This window comes from Canis lupus, chromosome 28, assembly GCF_048164855.1.
Source record: "Canis lupus baileyi chromosome 28, mCanLup2.hap1, whole genome shotgun sequence".
NCBI lineage: Eukaryota > Metazoa > Chordata > Mammalia > Carnivora > Canidae > Canis > Canis lupus.
This window is the reverse complement of record NC_132865.1, coordinates 12,517,623-12,531,866: the sequence shown is the minus strand read 5'-3', so window position 1 is coordinate 12,531,866 and position 14,244 is coordinate 12,517,623. Positions and strand designations below refer to the sequence as shown.

The 14,244-nt window shown below is 36.7% G+C and overlaps 1 protein-coding gene across 15 annotated transcripts in view; it reads left to right on the top strand.

Annotated features, from left to right (window-relative positions):
* The window catches only part of LOC140620186 (zinc finger protein 385C-like), a 450,118-nt gene that overhangs the window by 65,463 nt on the left and 370,411 nt on the right, over positions 1 to 14,244 (top strand). For all 15 annotated transcript variants that reach the window (XR_012019945.1, XR_012019942.1, XR_012019944.1 and 12 more), the window contains one exon: positions 6,490 to 6,539. Coding sequence is in view for 8 of the 15 variants with exons in the window: in XM_072804085.1 (XP_072660186.1) it covers positions 6,518 to 6,539 (22 nt within the window). In the remaining 7 variants the exon portion in view is untranslated. The remainder of the gene's footprint in view (positions 1 to 6,489; positions 6,540 to 14,244) is intronic.

The following is a 14,244-nucleotide window of genomic DNA, read 5'->3' as shown; positions in this document are numbered from 1 at the left end:
GTTCACATTCCCACCAACAGTGCAAGAGGGTTCCCTTTTCTCCGCATCCTCTCCAACATTTGTGGTTTCCTGCCTTGTTAATGTTCCCCATTCTCACTGGTGTGAGGTGGTATTTCATTGTGGTTTTGATTTGTATTTCCCTGATGGCAAGTGATGCAGAGCATTTTCTCATATGCATGTTGGCCATGTCTATGTCTTCCTCTGTGAGATTTCTCTTCATGTCTTTTGCCCATTTCATGATTGGATTGTTTGTTTCTTTGGTGTTGAGTTTAAGAAGTTCTTTATAGATCTTGGAAACTAGCCCTTTATCTGATAGGTCATTTGCAAATATCTTCTCCCATTCTGTAGGTTGTCTTTGAGTTTTGTTGACTGTATCCTTTGCTGTGCAAAAGCTTCTTATCTTGATGAAGTCCCAATAGTTCATTTTTGCTTTTGTTTCTTTTGCCTTCGTGGATGTATCTTGCAAGAAGTTACTGTGGCCGAGTTCAAAAAGGGTGTTGCCTGTGTTCTCCTCTAGGATTTTGATGGACTCTTGTCTCACATTTAGATCTTTCATCCATTTTGAGTTTATCTTTGCGTATGGTGAAAGAGAGTGGTCTAGTTTCATTCTTCTGCATGTGGATGTCCAATTTTCCCAGCACCATTTATTGAAGAGACTGTCTTTCTTCCAATGGATAGTCTTTCCTCCTTTATCGAATATTAGTTGCCCATAAAGTTCAGGGTCCACTTCTGGATTCTCTATTCTGTTCCACTGATCTATGTGTCTGTTTTTGTGCCAGTACCACACTGTCTTGATGACCACAGCTTTGTAGTACAACCTGAAATCTGGCATTGTGATGCCCCCAGATATGGTTTTCTGTTTTAAAATTCCCCTGGCTATTCGGGGTCTTTTCTGATTCCACACAAATCTTAAAATAATTTGTTCTAACTCTCTGAAGAAAGTCCATGGTATTTTGATAGGGATTGCATTAAACGTGTGTATTGCCCTGGGTAACATTGACATTTTCACAATATTAATTCTGCCAATCCATGAGCATGGAATATTTTTCCATCTCTTGGTGTCTTCCTCAATTTCTTTCAGAAGTGTTCTATAGTTTTTAGGGTATAGATCCTTTACCTCTTTGGTGAGGTTTATTCCTAGGTATCTTATGCTTTTGGGTGCAATTGTAAATGGGATTGACTCCTTAATTTCTCTTTCTTCAGTCTCATTGCTAGTGTATAGAAATGCCACTGACTTCTGGGCATTGATTTTGTATCCTGCCACGCTACCAAATTGCTGTATGAGTTCTAGCAACCTGTTCAGGTTTTCTATTTCTTCCTGTTCCAGTTTTGGTAGTTTCTGGCTTTCCAGGAATGCGTCCATTTCTTCTAGATTGCCTAATTTATTGGCGTATAGCTGTTCATAATATGTTTTTAAAATCGTTTGTATTTCCTTGGTGTTGGTAGTGATCTCTCCTTTCTCATTCATGATTTTATTAATTTGAGTCTTCTCTCTCTTCTTTTTAATAAGGCTGGCTAATGGTTTATCTGTCTTATCAATTCTTTCAAAGAACCAACCCCTGGTTCTGTTGATCTGTTCCACAGTTCTTCTGGTCTCACTTTCGTTGAGTTCTGCTCGAATCTTTATTAACTCTCTTCTTCTGCTGGGTGTAGGATCTATTTGCTGTTTTTTCTCTAGCTCCTGTATGTGTAAGGTTAGCTTTTGTATTTGAGTTCTTTCCAGTTTTTGAATGGATGCTTGTATTGCGATGTATTTCCCCCTTAGGACTGCTTTTGCTGCATCCCAAAGATTTTGAATGATTGTATCTTCATTCTCATTAGTTTCCATGAATCTTTTTAATTCTTCCTTAATTTCCTGGTTGACCCTTTCATCGTTTAGCAGGATGGTCCTTAACCTCCACATGTTTGAGGTCCTTCCAAACTTCTTGTTGTGATTTAGTTCTAATTTCTTATGGTCTGAGAATATGCAGGGGACAATCCCAATCTTTTGGTATCGGTTCAGACCCTATTTGTGACCCAGTATGTGGTCCATTCTGGAGAAAGTTCCATGTGCACTTGAGAAGAATGTGTATTCAGTTGAGTTTGGATGTAAAGTTCTGTAGATATCTGTGAAATCCATCTGGCCCAGTGTATCATTGAAAGCTCTCGTTTCTTTGGAGATGTTGTGCTTAGAAGACCTATCGAGTATAGAAAGAGCTAGATTGAAGTCACCAAGTATAAGTGTATTATTATCTAAGTATTTCTTCACTTTGGTTATTGATTGATTGATATATTTGGCAGCTGCCACATTCGGGGCATATATATTGAGGATTGTTAAGTCCTCTTGTTGGATAGATCCTTTAAGTATGAGATAGTGTCCCTCTTCATCTCTCACTACAGTCTTCGGGGTAAATTTTAGTTTATCTGATATAAGGATGGCTACCCCTGCTTTTGAGGACCATTTGAATGGTAAATGGTTCTCCAACCTTTTATTTTCAGGCTGTAGGTGTCCTTCTGTCTAAAATGAGTCTCTTGTAGACAGCAAATAGATGGGTCCTGCTTTTTTATCCAGTCTGAAACCCTGCGCCTTTTGATGGGGTCATTAAGCCCGTTCACGTTCAGAGTTACTATAGAAAGGTATGAGTTTAGTGTCATCATGATATCTATTCAGTCCTTGTTTTTGTGGATTGTTCCACTGAACTTCTTCTTAAAGGGAATTTTAAGAGTCCCCCTTAAAATTTCTTGCAGAGCTGGTTTGGAGGTCACATATTCTTTCAGTTCCTGCCTGTCTTGGAAGCTCTTTATCTCTCCTTCCATTTTGAATGAGAGCCTTGCTGGATAAAGTATTCTTGGTTGCATGTTCTTCTCATTTAGGACCCTGAATATATCCTGCCAGCCCTTTCTGGCCTGCCAGGTCTCTGTGGAGAGGTCTGCTGTTACCCTAATACTCCTCCCCATAAAAGTCAGGGATTTCTTGTCTCTTGCTGCTTTAAGGATCTTCTGTTTATCTTTGGAATTTGCAAGCTTAACTATTTGATATCGAGGTGTTGAACGGTTTTTATTGATTTTGGGGGGGGAGGGGAATCTCTCTATTTCCTGGATCTGAATGCCTGTTTCCCTTCCCAGATTAGGAAAGTTTTCAGCTAGGATTTGTTCAAATACATATTCTGGCCCTCTGTCCTTTTCGGCGCCCTTGGGAACCCCAATTAAACGTAGGTTTTTCTTTCTCAGGCTGTCGTTCATTTCCCTTAATCTATCTTCATGGTCTTTTGTCTCTTTCTTCTTCATTTTCCCTCTTTGCCATCAACTTGTCTTCTATGTCACTCACTCCTTCTTCTACCTCGTTAACCCTCGTCGTTAGGACTTTTAGTTTGGATCGCATCTCATTCAATTGATTTTTAATTTCTGCCTGATTAGCTCTAAATTCTGCAGTCATGAAGTCTCTTGAGTCCTTTATGCTTTTTTCTAGAGCCACCAGTAGCTGTATAATAGTGCTTCTGAATTGGCTTTCTGACATTGAATTGTACTCCAGATTTTGTAACTCTGTGGGAGAGAGGACTGTTTCTGGTTCTTTCTTTCGATGTAGGTTTTTCCTTCTAGTCATTTTGCTCAGTGCAGAGTGGCCAAAAACAAGTTGTATTGGGAAAAGGAGAAAATGAGAGAGAGAGAAGGAAAGAAAAGAGAAAAAGAAAAAAAAAAGGAAGAAAAAAAAAGAAGAAAAAGAGAAAGAAAAAGAAAGGAAAAAAGGGTGGGGGAAGCAAACAAATCAAAAAGCACACACACACACACATACACACAAAACACGGGGGAGTATCTTCTGATTCTGTGTACTTTAAGTCCCTTGGCTTCCCCTGGAACTTGTCCGTCTAGCTGGTCTTCTGGGGGAGGGGCCTGTTGTGCTGATATTCAGGTGTTAGCACTTGGGGGAGCTGCTCTGCCCCCTCCCTGGTGCAGGGCTCAGTGCGGGTTGTTTACCCCGTGAGGCCCCTGGAGGAACAGCCCCAGTGGCCGCCGCCAGCTCTGCAGCCCTGGAATCAGCCCCCGCAGTAACTCCGGAGCTCTCCGTCTGCAGGGCCTGGAGGCTCCGGGGCGGGGCCGCTGATCTGCTCAGCTCGGGGCAGCAGCGTCCTTGCTGTCCTGGGCCCTCCCGGCCTCTGCCTGTTCCGGGGGAGGCCGGGTCCTGGGCTGTGTCCCGGCGCCCTGTGCTCCGGAGCCTGCGCTGTTGGATTCGCGCTCCCGCCCCGCAGCCCCCACCGCGGAGCCGCCCCCGAGCCCCTCCGAGCTGCTCCCGCCCCGCTGCCCCCTCCACGGAGCCGCCCCCGAGCCCCTCTGAGCTGCTCCGGGTCCCGCCGTGCGCGCTGCAGCCCTTGGGGAGCTCGGCGCACTCTCCCGGGGCGCAGTTGCTCTGTTACTGTCCCGGGGAGCCCGAGGGCATCCCCGCCCTCCTGGGTCCTGCTCCACCTCCCCGCGAGCCCCTTTCCGCCCGGGAAGGTTGGTGCAGCTCCTGCGTCTCCGGGACGGGGCTCTCCTGTCCTGGGGACACCCGCCCCGCCTCAGCCCGGCTCCTCGCGGGCCCCTCCCCCTTGGAGGCCTTTTGTTTCTTTCTTTTTCCCCGTCTTCCTACCTTGATAGAAGCGCGAGCTCTTCTCACTGTAGCATTCCAGCTGGTCTCTCTTTAAATGTCAGGCCGAATTCATAGATTTTCAGGATGATTTGAAGGTTGGTTATTTAGGTAATTTGGTGGGGACAGGTGACTTGGGGACCCTCCTCTTCTGCCATCTAGCCCCTCCTCCAGCTTCAAAAAATTTGATTGAAGAAATAATATCTTGTAAAATGTGAATTGGAGTCATAGTATCTAAATGAAAATGCATTTTTCATATATAATAATTATACATTGAGACTTCCAGGTATTTTCAGAAGTTTATAATATATGTCATTAATCTTATTGGTAGAAAATATTGAAAATGCATACCTTTTTAAATGTCTATTGTTTATAGATGTCAACCACAAAATTATGTGATAAAGTTTGATTTAAATTATAAGCAAATTTGTCACACTGTTTTAGTTTGTAGTTTTCCTTTGCTATTGTTGAAATGACTGGTCATGTCTTACTGTGCTACTCTTAGGCTGAACTAATTCTTTCCATACTGAATCCGTTTTCGATTTGGTATGAATATTTTTTTTTCCCTTATTCACTGTGTGTGGTCAAATCTTAATTATTGTGTTGCATGGAAAAGCATTTGTTTATCTAATAATTGGAGTCAGTGAATTAAGTATTGTGTTAACAGATTGAAATTTAGATTTGGATATTTTAAAAAAAGTGCTTTGGTTTTGGCAATCTTTGTGATTTGAATTGAGACCTCCCAGGACTATCGCAACTTATTCTAGAAAATGAAGGGACTAGAACAAAAGATTGCTTAAGTCAAGTCCTCGTTAAATAACCATAGTAATGATGATGCTAATGCTAACAATAATCATTATAACTACTTCTACTCTGAATTCTACATCTGTCTATTTTATTTTATTTTATTTTATTTTATTTTATTTAAAATTCAGTTTGCCAGCACGTAGGATAAAATCCAGTTGTCATGACATCACGTGGCCTCCATAATGCCCGTCTACCCCTATTCTTAATGCTACTATACATTGTGTTCATTTATGTTTTAAAAATTATTGATTTATAAACATTTTGAACGTTTTCTATATACTATATCTTTACTAGTTACATACATTGAAAATATCTGATTCCTTTGGATAGACTGTTTCTTATGGGGAAAATTTGTTAAAAGAAACATTGATTTCAATATAATCAGTCTTATTATTATTTTATTTATTTTCTTTTAATTTTTAAGAATATTTATTTATTTGAGAGAGAGTATGTGTGCTCCACTGGGAGAAAAGGTAGAGGGAGAGAATCTTCAGGTAGACTTCATACTTGAGTGAGGAGCCCAAAGCAGGGCTCTGTCTCAGGACCCATGAAATCATGACCTGAGCCAAAACGAAGAGTCAGCTGCCTAACGAACCAAGCCACCCAGGTGCCCCTATTGTTTTCTTTTAGAATTTGTGTTTTTGTGCCTTGTTAAAATAAACTATATGAGATTTCTATTTACTTATTACTTTATGAAATTTCTTTTCATTCAATATTTATGTTCTTTAATGTAGTCTTATATTTTTTATAAAATATACTAGATATATTCCAGAGTTCTTGTAATTTAAGCTTCTTAGTAAATGAATCTTTTAAATTATGTGTTCTTTACTTTTTTCCCCCTTTATTGAAACTCCCATTGGTTTAGCATATTGATCTTATTATCTGGCAATCTTGTTGAATCCTTATATTAATTCTATTGTCTGTGCATTATCATGCTTATTATATATAGAAGATAACATCATTTCTACATAATACTCTTTGTAATTGCTGTTAAAAATTTTTTTTATTACTGCATTGGATAAGACCTCATTATAGTGTTAAAAAATAGTCCTAATCAACATCTTTGTCTTTTTTTTTAATAGAAATATTTCTAACAAATCACTGTGAAGTATGAGGTTTTCTGAGGGTTTTGGTAAGTCCTAAGACCTCTTTCTACTATACCATACTGCCTTGAAAGATGATATCTTTAAATTTTTGAGAGAAGAAGGACTTAATCATTTATTGGAGAGAAGTCAGTAATGTCCTTTGGAAATATGAGGAAATATATGGATTTTCTCCATAGGAATAAAATGGACTTTTTATTTTAGAATAAAAAGAAGTACTTTGTATACAATTTTAGGGACTCATGAGTGTGTTAAATATTGACTCAAAGTTAAGATCCTCTGATCTAAAATAATTTTATTCACTAAAATACTGAAGAAACGTTTATTGACTACCCATTAAATGGCCATGACTAAAATACACTATGTGTATAGAAAAGAGCACACTGAAACCCATGTATGAAAAACTAATGCAGATGTTAAAATATAGTACATGAGACTTTTGAGGAGAATATATGAATTCTTAGTTACTTCTTTGTGTGTTTTAGTGAAAGTGCACAACCTAATTTCAAATACTATTTTGTCATAATGTAGAAGTTCTTGATATGAATGAACAGTAGGCTAGGCAGAGAATGAGTTCATGTAATAATAAATGATTATATTCTGTTTAGCCTCTTTGCTCCCATTAGTTATTTCTTTTCTAAATGGCACTATATTACATCATATTACATTGGTACATACTTAAAAGGCTTTATTTTGGTTCAGCCAACATATTGGCACTCAGCTTTTTTATTAGTAGTTTTGCAAAAATGTCTGCAGGTCATTTTGCTCAAAAGGAATAACAAATCCCTTCGGCTTTTTTGGAAGAAGCTTTGTCGGCCTTTGCCTTCTAAAACATCGTTGACAACTTGAAAATAAATAAATGGATAAAATGCTTTGGTTGAACTGATTGTAGTGATGGACAAGGTACCTTCTCAAGGGAAGTATGGCCGCAGGCCTGCTGCACTGAGCATGGGTTTAAAGTCTGGAACTTTATCTTACCTGCAGTGCTTGTTGCCTCTTGGCATGAGGAGCAGATGATTATTTTTTCTGGACCTCTCAGCTGCTTCTCAGGCCTCTTGCACATTTCACCAGTTTATATAAAGTCAGAGGAGGCATTCTGCCTGTGGCTGGATTAACCTTGCTTTTTCCTGGGTCTTTAAAAGGAAGATGTCAAATTGGTCAAAGCTTCTGTAGGTGTATTTCTATTCCATCAATCTTTGGGAATGGAATTGCTTACACCTGTCTCTAGAGAGGTTTCAGGAGAGAGTTTTCATTTCAAATGATTAATACATGTAGTGTCTTCCTCACTAACAACTAATACTAAAAATAGTACATAGAAACATCCCTTTTAACTAAGTTTACAGCAAGTTTTGAAGCAAAGCATAGTAACTAAATTTTCATATGGGTTTTTGACTGTCAGCTCATATTTAATTTTTATATGAGTAAGAAGCTAAAGGATTTGGGTAAAGAACAACTATTACTACAACATAATAAAAACGTCTGTTACTATAGAAACTTAGGGCAGCTTATCAATTGACTAATCCTCAGTATATGATCTTGGGTATATTTACATTATATGTCAATCAGTTTCTTACATAGAGTTTGTAAAATTAACTGTCAGTTAATTAAATTAAAATGAAATCCATTCCATGGTGTAGTTCTGAGTTAATTCTTTGAGTTAATATTTAATATTTATATAAACTATTGGATCATTAGTTCATGCCCAGTCTTGAACTTGATCTAAGACTAAAAACCTTGATCTTTTATTTCATGAATATTTAATTGACTGAACTCTTTTCCTTTTACCTTGTGAGTGGGAGTGAAACATATTCTTTATTGCTAAAGTTATCCATGGTGCTTGGCGTCTTAATTTACTTTCTTAAAGTTTTAACCAAGGACCATTTCAAGTCCAATGAGCATACTTTATCACATTTTTTCAGATGATTACGTTTTCTCTTTGAAGTTTTTAAAATTTTTATGAAACTTGAGAATATTTCCCTTCTAGTTTTAGCTTACTAAACATGACAATGAGGTCATACAGACATCATTCTTCTCAAATCATAGAAGAATGATATCTGAATGAATGTATCTTCTAAATATCAAGTAGAAATGGTCCAACATGAGTCATCTTCATTTTTCTAATTGATTAATAGTATATATGACTTATTTACAAGTAAGCATATTAGCATAAATTATATCTTGGAGGATATTTATTACAAATTACCTGTCATAACTACCCTTCTTTCCACCCCTCAAATGTCTCTTCATTAAGTGGTGAGATGGAGTGAGAAGCATCATGTTGAGTCTGATGCCTAATAGGAGAGTAAGAAGAGATGAATTTTTGCTGTATACTTCTGTATATGCTATATTTACCATATGTAAATTGACCTGTTTTATAAAAAGTGGTATTGAAGTTATTGATTTCAAATTATCCATTATTAATACAATTTAATTATGATGCTGTGATTTTTTTAGAAAGATCTTATTACTTTTCAAGCATTTTCTTTTTCTCATTTTATTCAAGTAGATGATGAGTAAATGATGTTCATATATATTTATTAACTAATATCAAGATGAAAGAATAGTTTTTCTGAAACCATCTGGCCATTTTTCAGTTACATTGCTGTTATGTATAGTTTAGTGTTTCACTGAAATTAAGTGAAATCATTGCCTGTATTTGGAACTTCATTTGTTTAAATCAGGTATTTCTTTACAATTTTTTAATCTTTTCTTTTTTTAATTTAAATTTAATTAGCCCACATATACTACATCATTAGTCTCAGATGTATTGTTCAGCAATTTATCGTTTGCATATAACACCCAATGCTCATCACATCATGTGCTCTCCTTAATGCCCATCACTCAATTACCCCATCCGCCCCACCCACCTTCCCCTTCAGTAACCCTCAGTTTGTTTCCTATAGTTAAGAGTCTCTCATGGTTTTTCTCCTTCTCTAATGACTTCCCATTCAGTTTTCCCTCCCTTCTCCTATGATCCTCTGGGCTGTTTCCTGTATTCTACATATGAGTGAAACCATATGATCATTGTCTTTATATATTGATTTACTTCACTCAGCGTAATACTTCTATCCATGTTGATGGAAATGGTAAGTATTCATCCTTTCTGATGGCTGAGTAATACTCCATTATATATGTATATGTATATACCACATCTTCTATCCATTCATCTATCGATGGACATCTGGGCTTTTTCCACAGTTTGGTTATTGTGGACATTACTGTTATGAACATTGGGGTGAGGGTGCCTCTTCAGATCACTACATTTGTATCTTTGGGGTAATATGGAATAAGAAAAGATCCTGAATAGCCAGAGGAATGTTGAAAAAGAAAACCAAAACTGGTAGCATCACAATAACTGACTTCAAGCTGTATTGCACAGCTATAGTCTTCAATACAGTATGGTACTAGCATAAAAAGAGACACATAGATCAATGGAACAGAATATAGAACACAGAAATGACCCTCAACTCTAGGTCAGCTAATCTTCGACAAAGCAGGAAAGAATATCCAATAGAAAAAGAATAGTCGCTTTACTAATTGGTGCTGGGAAAACTGGATTTCTTTTTTCTTTTTTAAATTTATTTATGATAATCACACAGAGAGAGAGAGGCAGAGACACAGGCAGAGGGAGAAGCAGGCTCCATGTACCGGGAGCCCAACGTGGGATTCGATCCCGGGTCTCCAGAATCACCCCCTGGGCCAAAGGCAGGTGCCAAACCGCTGCGCCACCCAGGGATCCCTGGATTTCTATATCATACTTAACATAGAGTTTATCCAGTAGTACAGAGGATCCAAAATTCTGGTCAGCAGCCTGAATCTAGCCTAGAGATGTCTTTCGTTTGTCTCATGAGCTATTTAAAATTTTAAAAGGGGGAATTGGCATAAAAATATGGATTCCCAGCTTCTCTTGAAAAAGTAGGAATATTGGGTAACATTTTTTTGTCTCTTTGTGGAAATCACCAAATAGTGGTAAAGAATTGCTGCCTCCTTGATATAAGATATTGTTTTCAGTAATGCAATCCTTTTTGTGTTTCTGACACTGAGACAGTGTCAGCTACAGAACTAAGAACAAAATATAATGACACTGTATTACCAGGATTATTACAGGAGGCTTACTTTCCTCCTTCGTGTTATAAGCTTGACTACTACAGGCAGTTGATTTGTGATACATGATTCCATCTCTTACTCCTACTTTTGGGTTGTTTATATTGAGTTCTTATTTAAACTCATCATCTATACATCTCTTAAATGATGATGTTCCTGTCTGGAAAATAGATAGGATTGCCTTGTGAACATGCTCTTCATCCTACCAAAATATTTCTAAGAGACTTCTAACCTCAACTTTACAGTAAAAAAGTCTTACATTTATATCTGTAGACCATCTTTCTCTTTATTCCTTTGGTGTTAAGTCTTCTATATCTCACTCTGTTGTGCTTCTCCATTTGGGTACAGTGTAGATAGCTCTTATTAAGCTGAATTTTTCATACAGTTACCCAGATAGGATCTTCCTTCTGTATTTCTGAACCCAAACTATAGTAACATCATATGATGGTTACTAAAAAATAGAAACACTGAATTTTTATGTCTCTTACTCTTTTTCTCAATTCCTAAGAGCTAAAAAGTAACAGCGTATGTTCATTTGATCCTTGAATTGACCATTTTGACTTAAAAGATACTTATCACCTATGTATGTAGTAGAAACGTACAATGAATACAATTAAAATAAAATTATCCTCCCTTCCAGATGTTCCTAATCAGACCTATGAATAGAAACGTGCAACCTTATTTGATAATATGAAAAATGTTAGACTTATTCAGAGGATGTCACAGGACTCAGAAGAATGCCATTTGGACATACTGAGGGAGACTGGTATGGGAAATACTGTTGCTGGTTCAGCAGAACTAGAATTAGCTGATGATGGATTTAGACAATGGGAATTCCATGTAAAGAGGATAACCTGAAGAGATAGAAGGGATAGTAGATGTAGGAAAGTTTATAAGGTTTGCTTGAGTATAAAGTGTAAGGTTAGGATGTGTGGTAAATAAGTTGGAGGAACAGGTAGGGATTGCATTATGAAAGGCCTTGAATAACATGTAATGAGCTTACACTATATTCTCAGAAGATCTGAAAAAAAATTTTGGGCAAAGGTGTAATGTAGTCAGGGGTACAGTTTAGTAAAAATGTCGTTGAATGTTTTTACTTGATATGAATGCTTAAATGGAAGGAGTCCAATTAGGGAGATAAAACAATAGTCATGAAAACAAAGTTGAGATAGTGAAATAAAGTGGTTACAACAAAGACATAAAAGATTTGATCTGACGAACAATTAGAAGTAAAATATTATTATATGTACATATATATTCACTATATCTTTGAGAAGTTATGATTGATTTTTTTTAGCTTTCGACATGCAAAAATACTATAAGCATTTTCAGTGTATTTATTTATTTGTTCATGAGAGACAACAGAGAGAGAGAGAGAGAGAGGCAGAGACATAGGAAGTTGGAAAAGCAGGCTCCCTGCAGGGAGCCTGATGTGGGATGATCCCAGATCCTGGGATCAGGCCGTGAGCTGAAGGAAGATGCTCAACCACTGAGCCACCTAGGCATCCCATTCTCAGTGTATTTTTCTTCACACATCTACTGTTTTTATTAATAAAGATGTGCACACGTATATAAGAGCAAATGGAAGTCAGGCATGTCAGGCATTTCACCAAGGAGCAGAATCCTGCATCTTACATTTGAGAAACATACATTTTATTATTTAGTAAGTCATAGGGAAGAATAATTTTACTCTTTCATTTTTTAAAATTTTTATTTATTTATGATAGTCACACAGAGAGAGAGAGAGAGAGAGAGAGAGGCAGAGAGAGAGGCAGAGACACAAGCAGAGGGAGAAGCAGGCTCCATGCACCGGGAGCCCGACGTGGGATTCGATCCTGGGTCTCCAGGATCACGCCCTGGGCCAAAGGCAGGTGCCAAACCGCTGCGCCACCCAGGGATCCCAATTTTACTCTTTCAGTTTACAAATAGCACTTACTTGTAAGAGAGTGATTCATAAGTCAGAAACGTTCCTAGCAATGACTGTTGCAATTCTTCAGCAATCAATAGACAAGCATATAGATTTGTCAAATGGAATGCTAAAGTACAATTTTAAATTGTGAGGTAGTGTTCTTATAAAGCCAATATGATAAATGGCTTTTTTTCATGAATTTTTAGAAGTTTTATACCTTTAATTAGTTTATTTTTTTCAAAATACCTTTTATTCTTTAAAAAAAGATTTTATTTATTTTTTCATGAGAGACACAGAGAGAGAGAGAGAGGCAGAGACACAGGCAGAGATAGAAGCAGGCTCCACACAGGGAGCCCGATGTGGGACTCGATCCCGGGTCTCCAGGATCACACCCCAGGCTGAGGATGGTGCTAAACCGCTAAGCCACCGGGGCTACCTCCTTTAATTAGTTTAATTCTCCCTCTCTAACATATGACATCTCTCTAGATTTGCTTTTATAACTTATATTTCACATGTTATACAATAAATCCACATTTGTTGCAAAACACTTTTGAGAATATGCATAAGATGAAGGAGCGAAAGTAAAATAATCTATAACCCCATTACCCAAAACCAATCCTGTTAAAATTAGGAATATACAATGCCATTCTTTGTAGTACACATATATATGTATGTGTATATATATGGGGGTGCAAACAGAGAGATAGAAAAAGGAGAGGACACATTTATTATCTATAATTTTCTTTTTTATAACTGTACTGCTTGACTATATTATGATTTATTTATAAAACTCCACATTTTTTGTTGAATAGCTGTTTTTACTATTTTATTGTTGTCAGTAGTGCACCAATATATAATCCTGTAGCTAATACTTTGGCTACATTTGTGATTATTTCCCTAGGATTAATTTCTAGTGTAAATTATAATCATAAGTCAAAACATCTTTTAACCTTTTTAAATATATTTTGATGTGTATTGCCAAATACATCTGTTGATGCATATTTCCAAATTGCTCTCCTGGAAAATTGTACTGTCACCAGCAGCAAACAAGACTATTGTTTTCCACAAACACTTCAAATTTTGATATTAGCATAGGAAATATTTTCAAAACATTTAAGCTAGCATTGATTTAAGTAAACAAGAAGTTAAGCATTTATGTTTATTCAGTATTTAAAATTTTCCTAATAATATCCTTATACATCTTTATACATTCATTTTTTTTTTACCAGGGTTTTTGTCTGTTCTTTATAGATTTATATAAAGTCTTTAAAAAGATACTGACTTTTTATCCATTATATTTTATACAATTTTCTCTAGACAATTATTTGCCTTTCATATTATGTTAACTATTTTATGACTTAGGAAAAAATACATACATAGTCACACATAATAATAATTTCTCTTTCTATTTGTTTATTTACTTAGTGTATTTTCCCCTTGCTGAAAAGTTTTGCATCTAATTATCTTCTTTTAGATCTTTAAAAATATTTTGTTTTGCATCAACATTGTTCATTGATCTGCATTTTACTTTTGTGCTAGCATAAATTGAGGATTGAAATTAATATATTTTTTGAGTAATCTTCCCATTTTTGTAATAGGAACTGGTATATTTGTCAAAATTTCCAAGTTAAATATTCCAAGGTCTGTTTTTGAGTTTTAAAATTAGCTTTATAGGTTAAAATAATAGCTTACATATTCCTTTTCATATCCTGCTCTGTGGC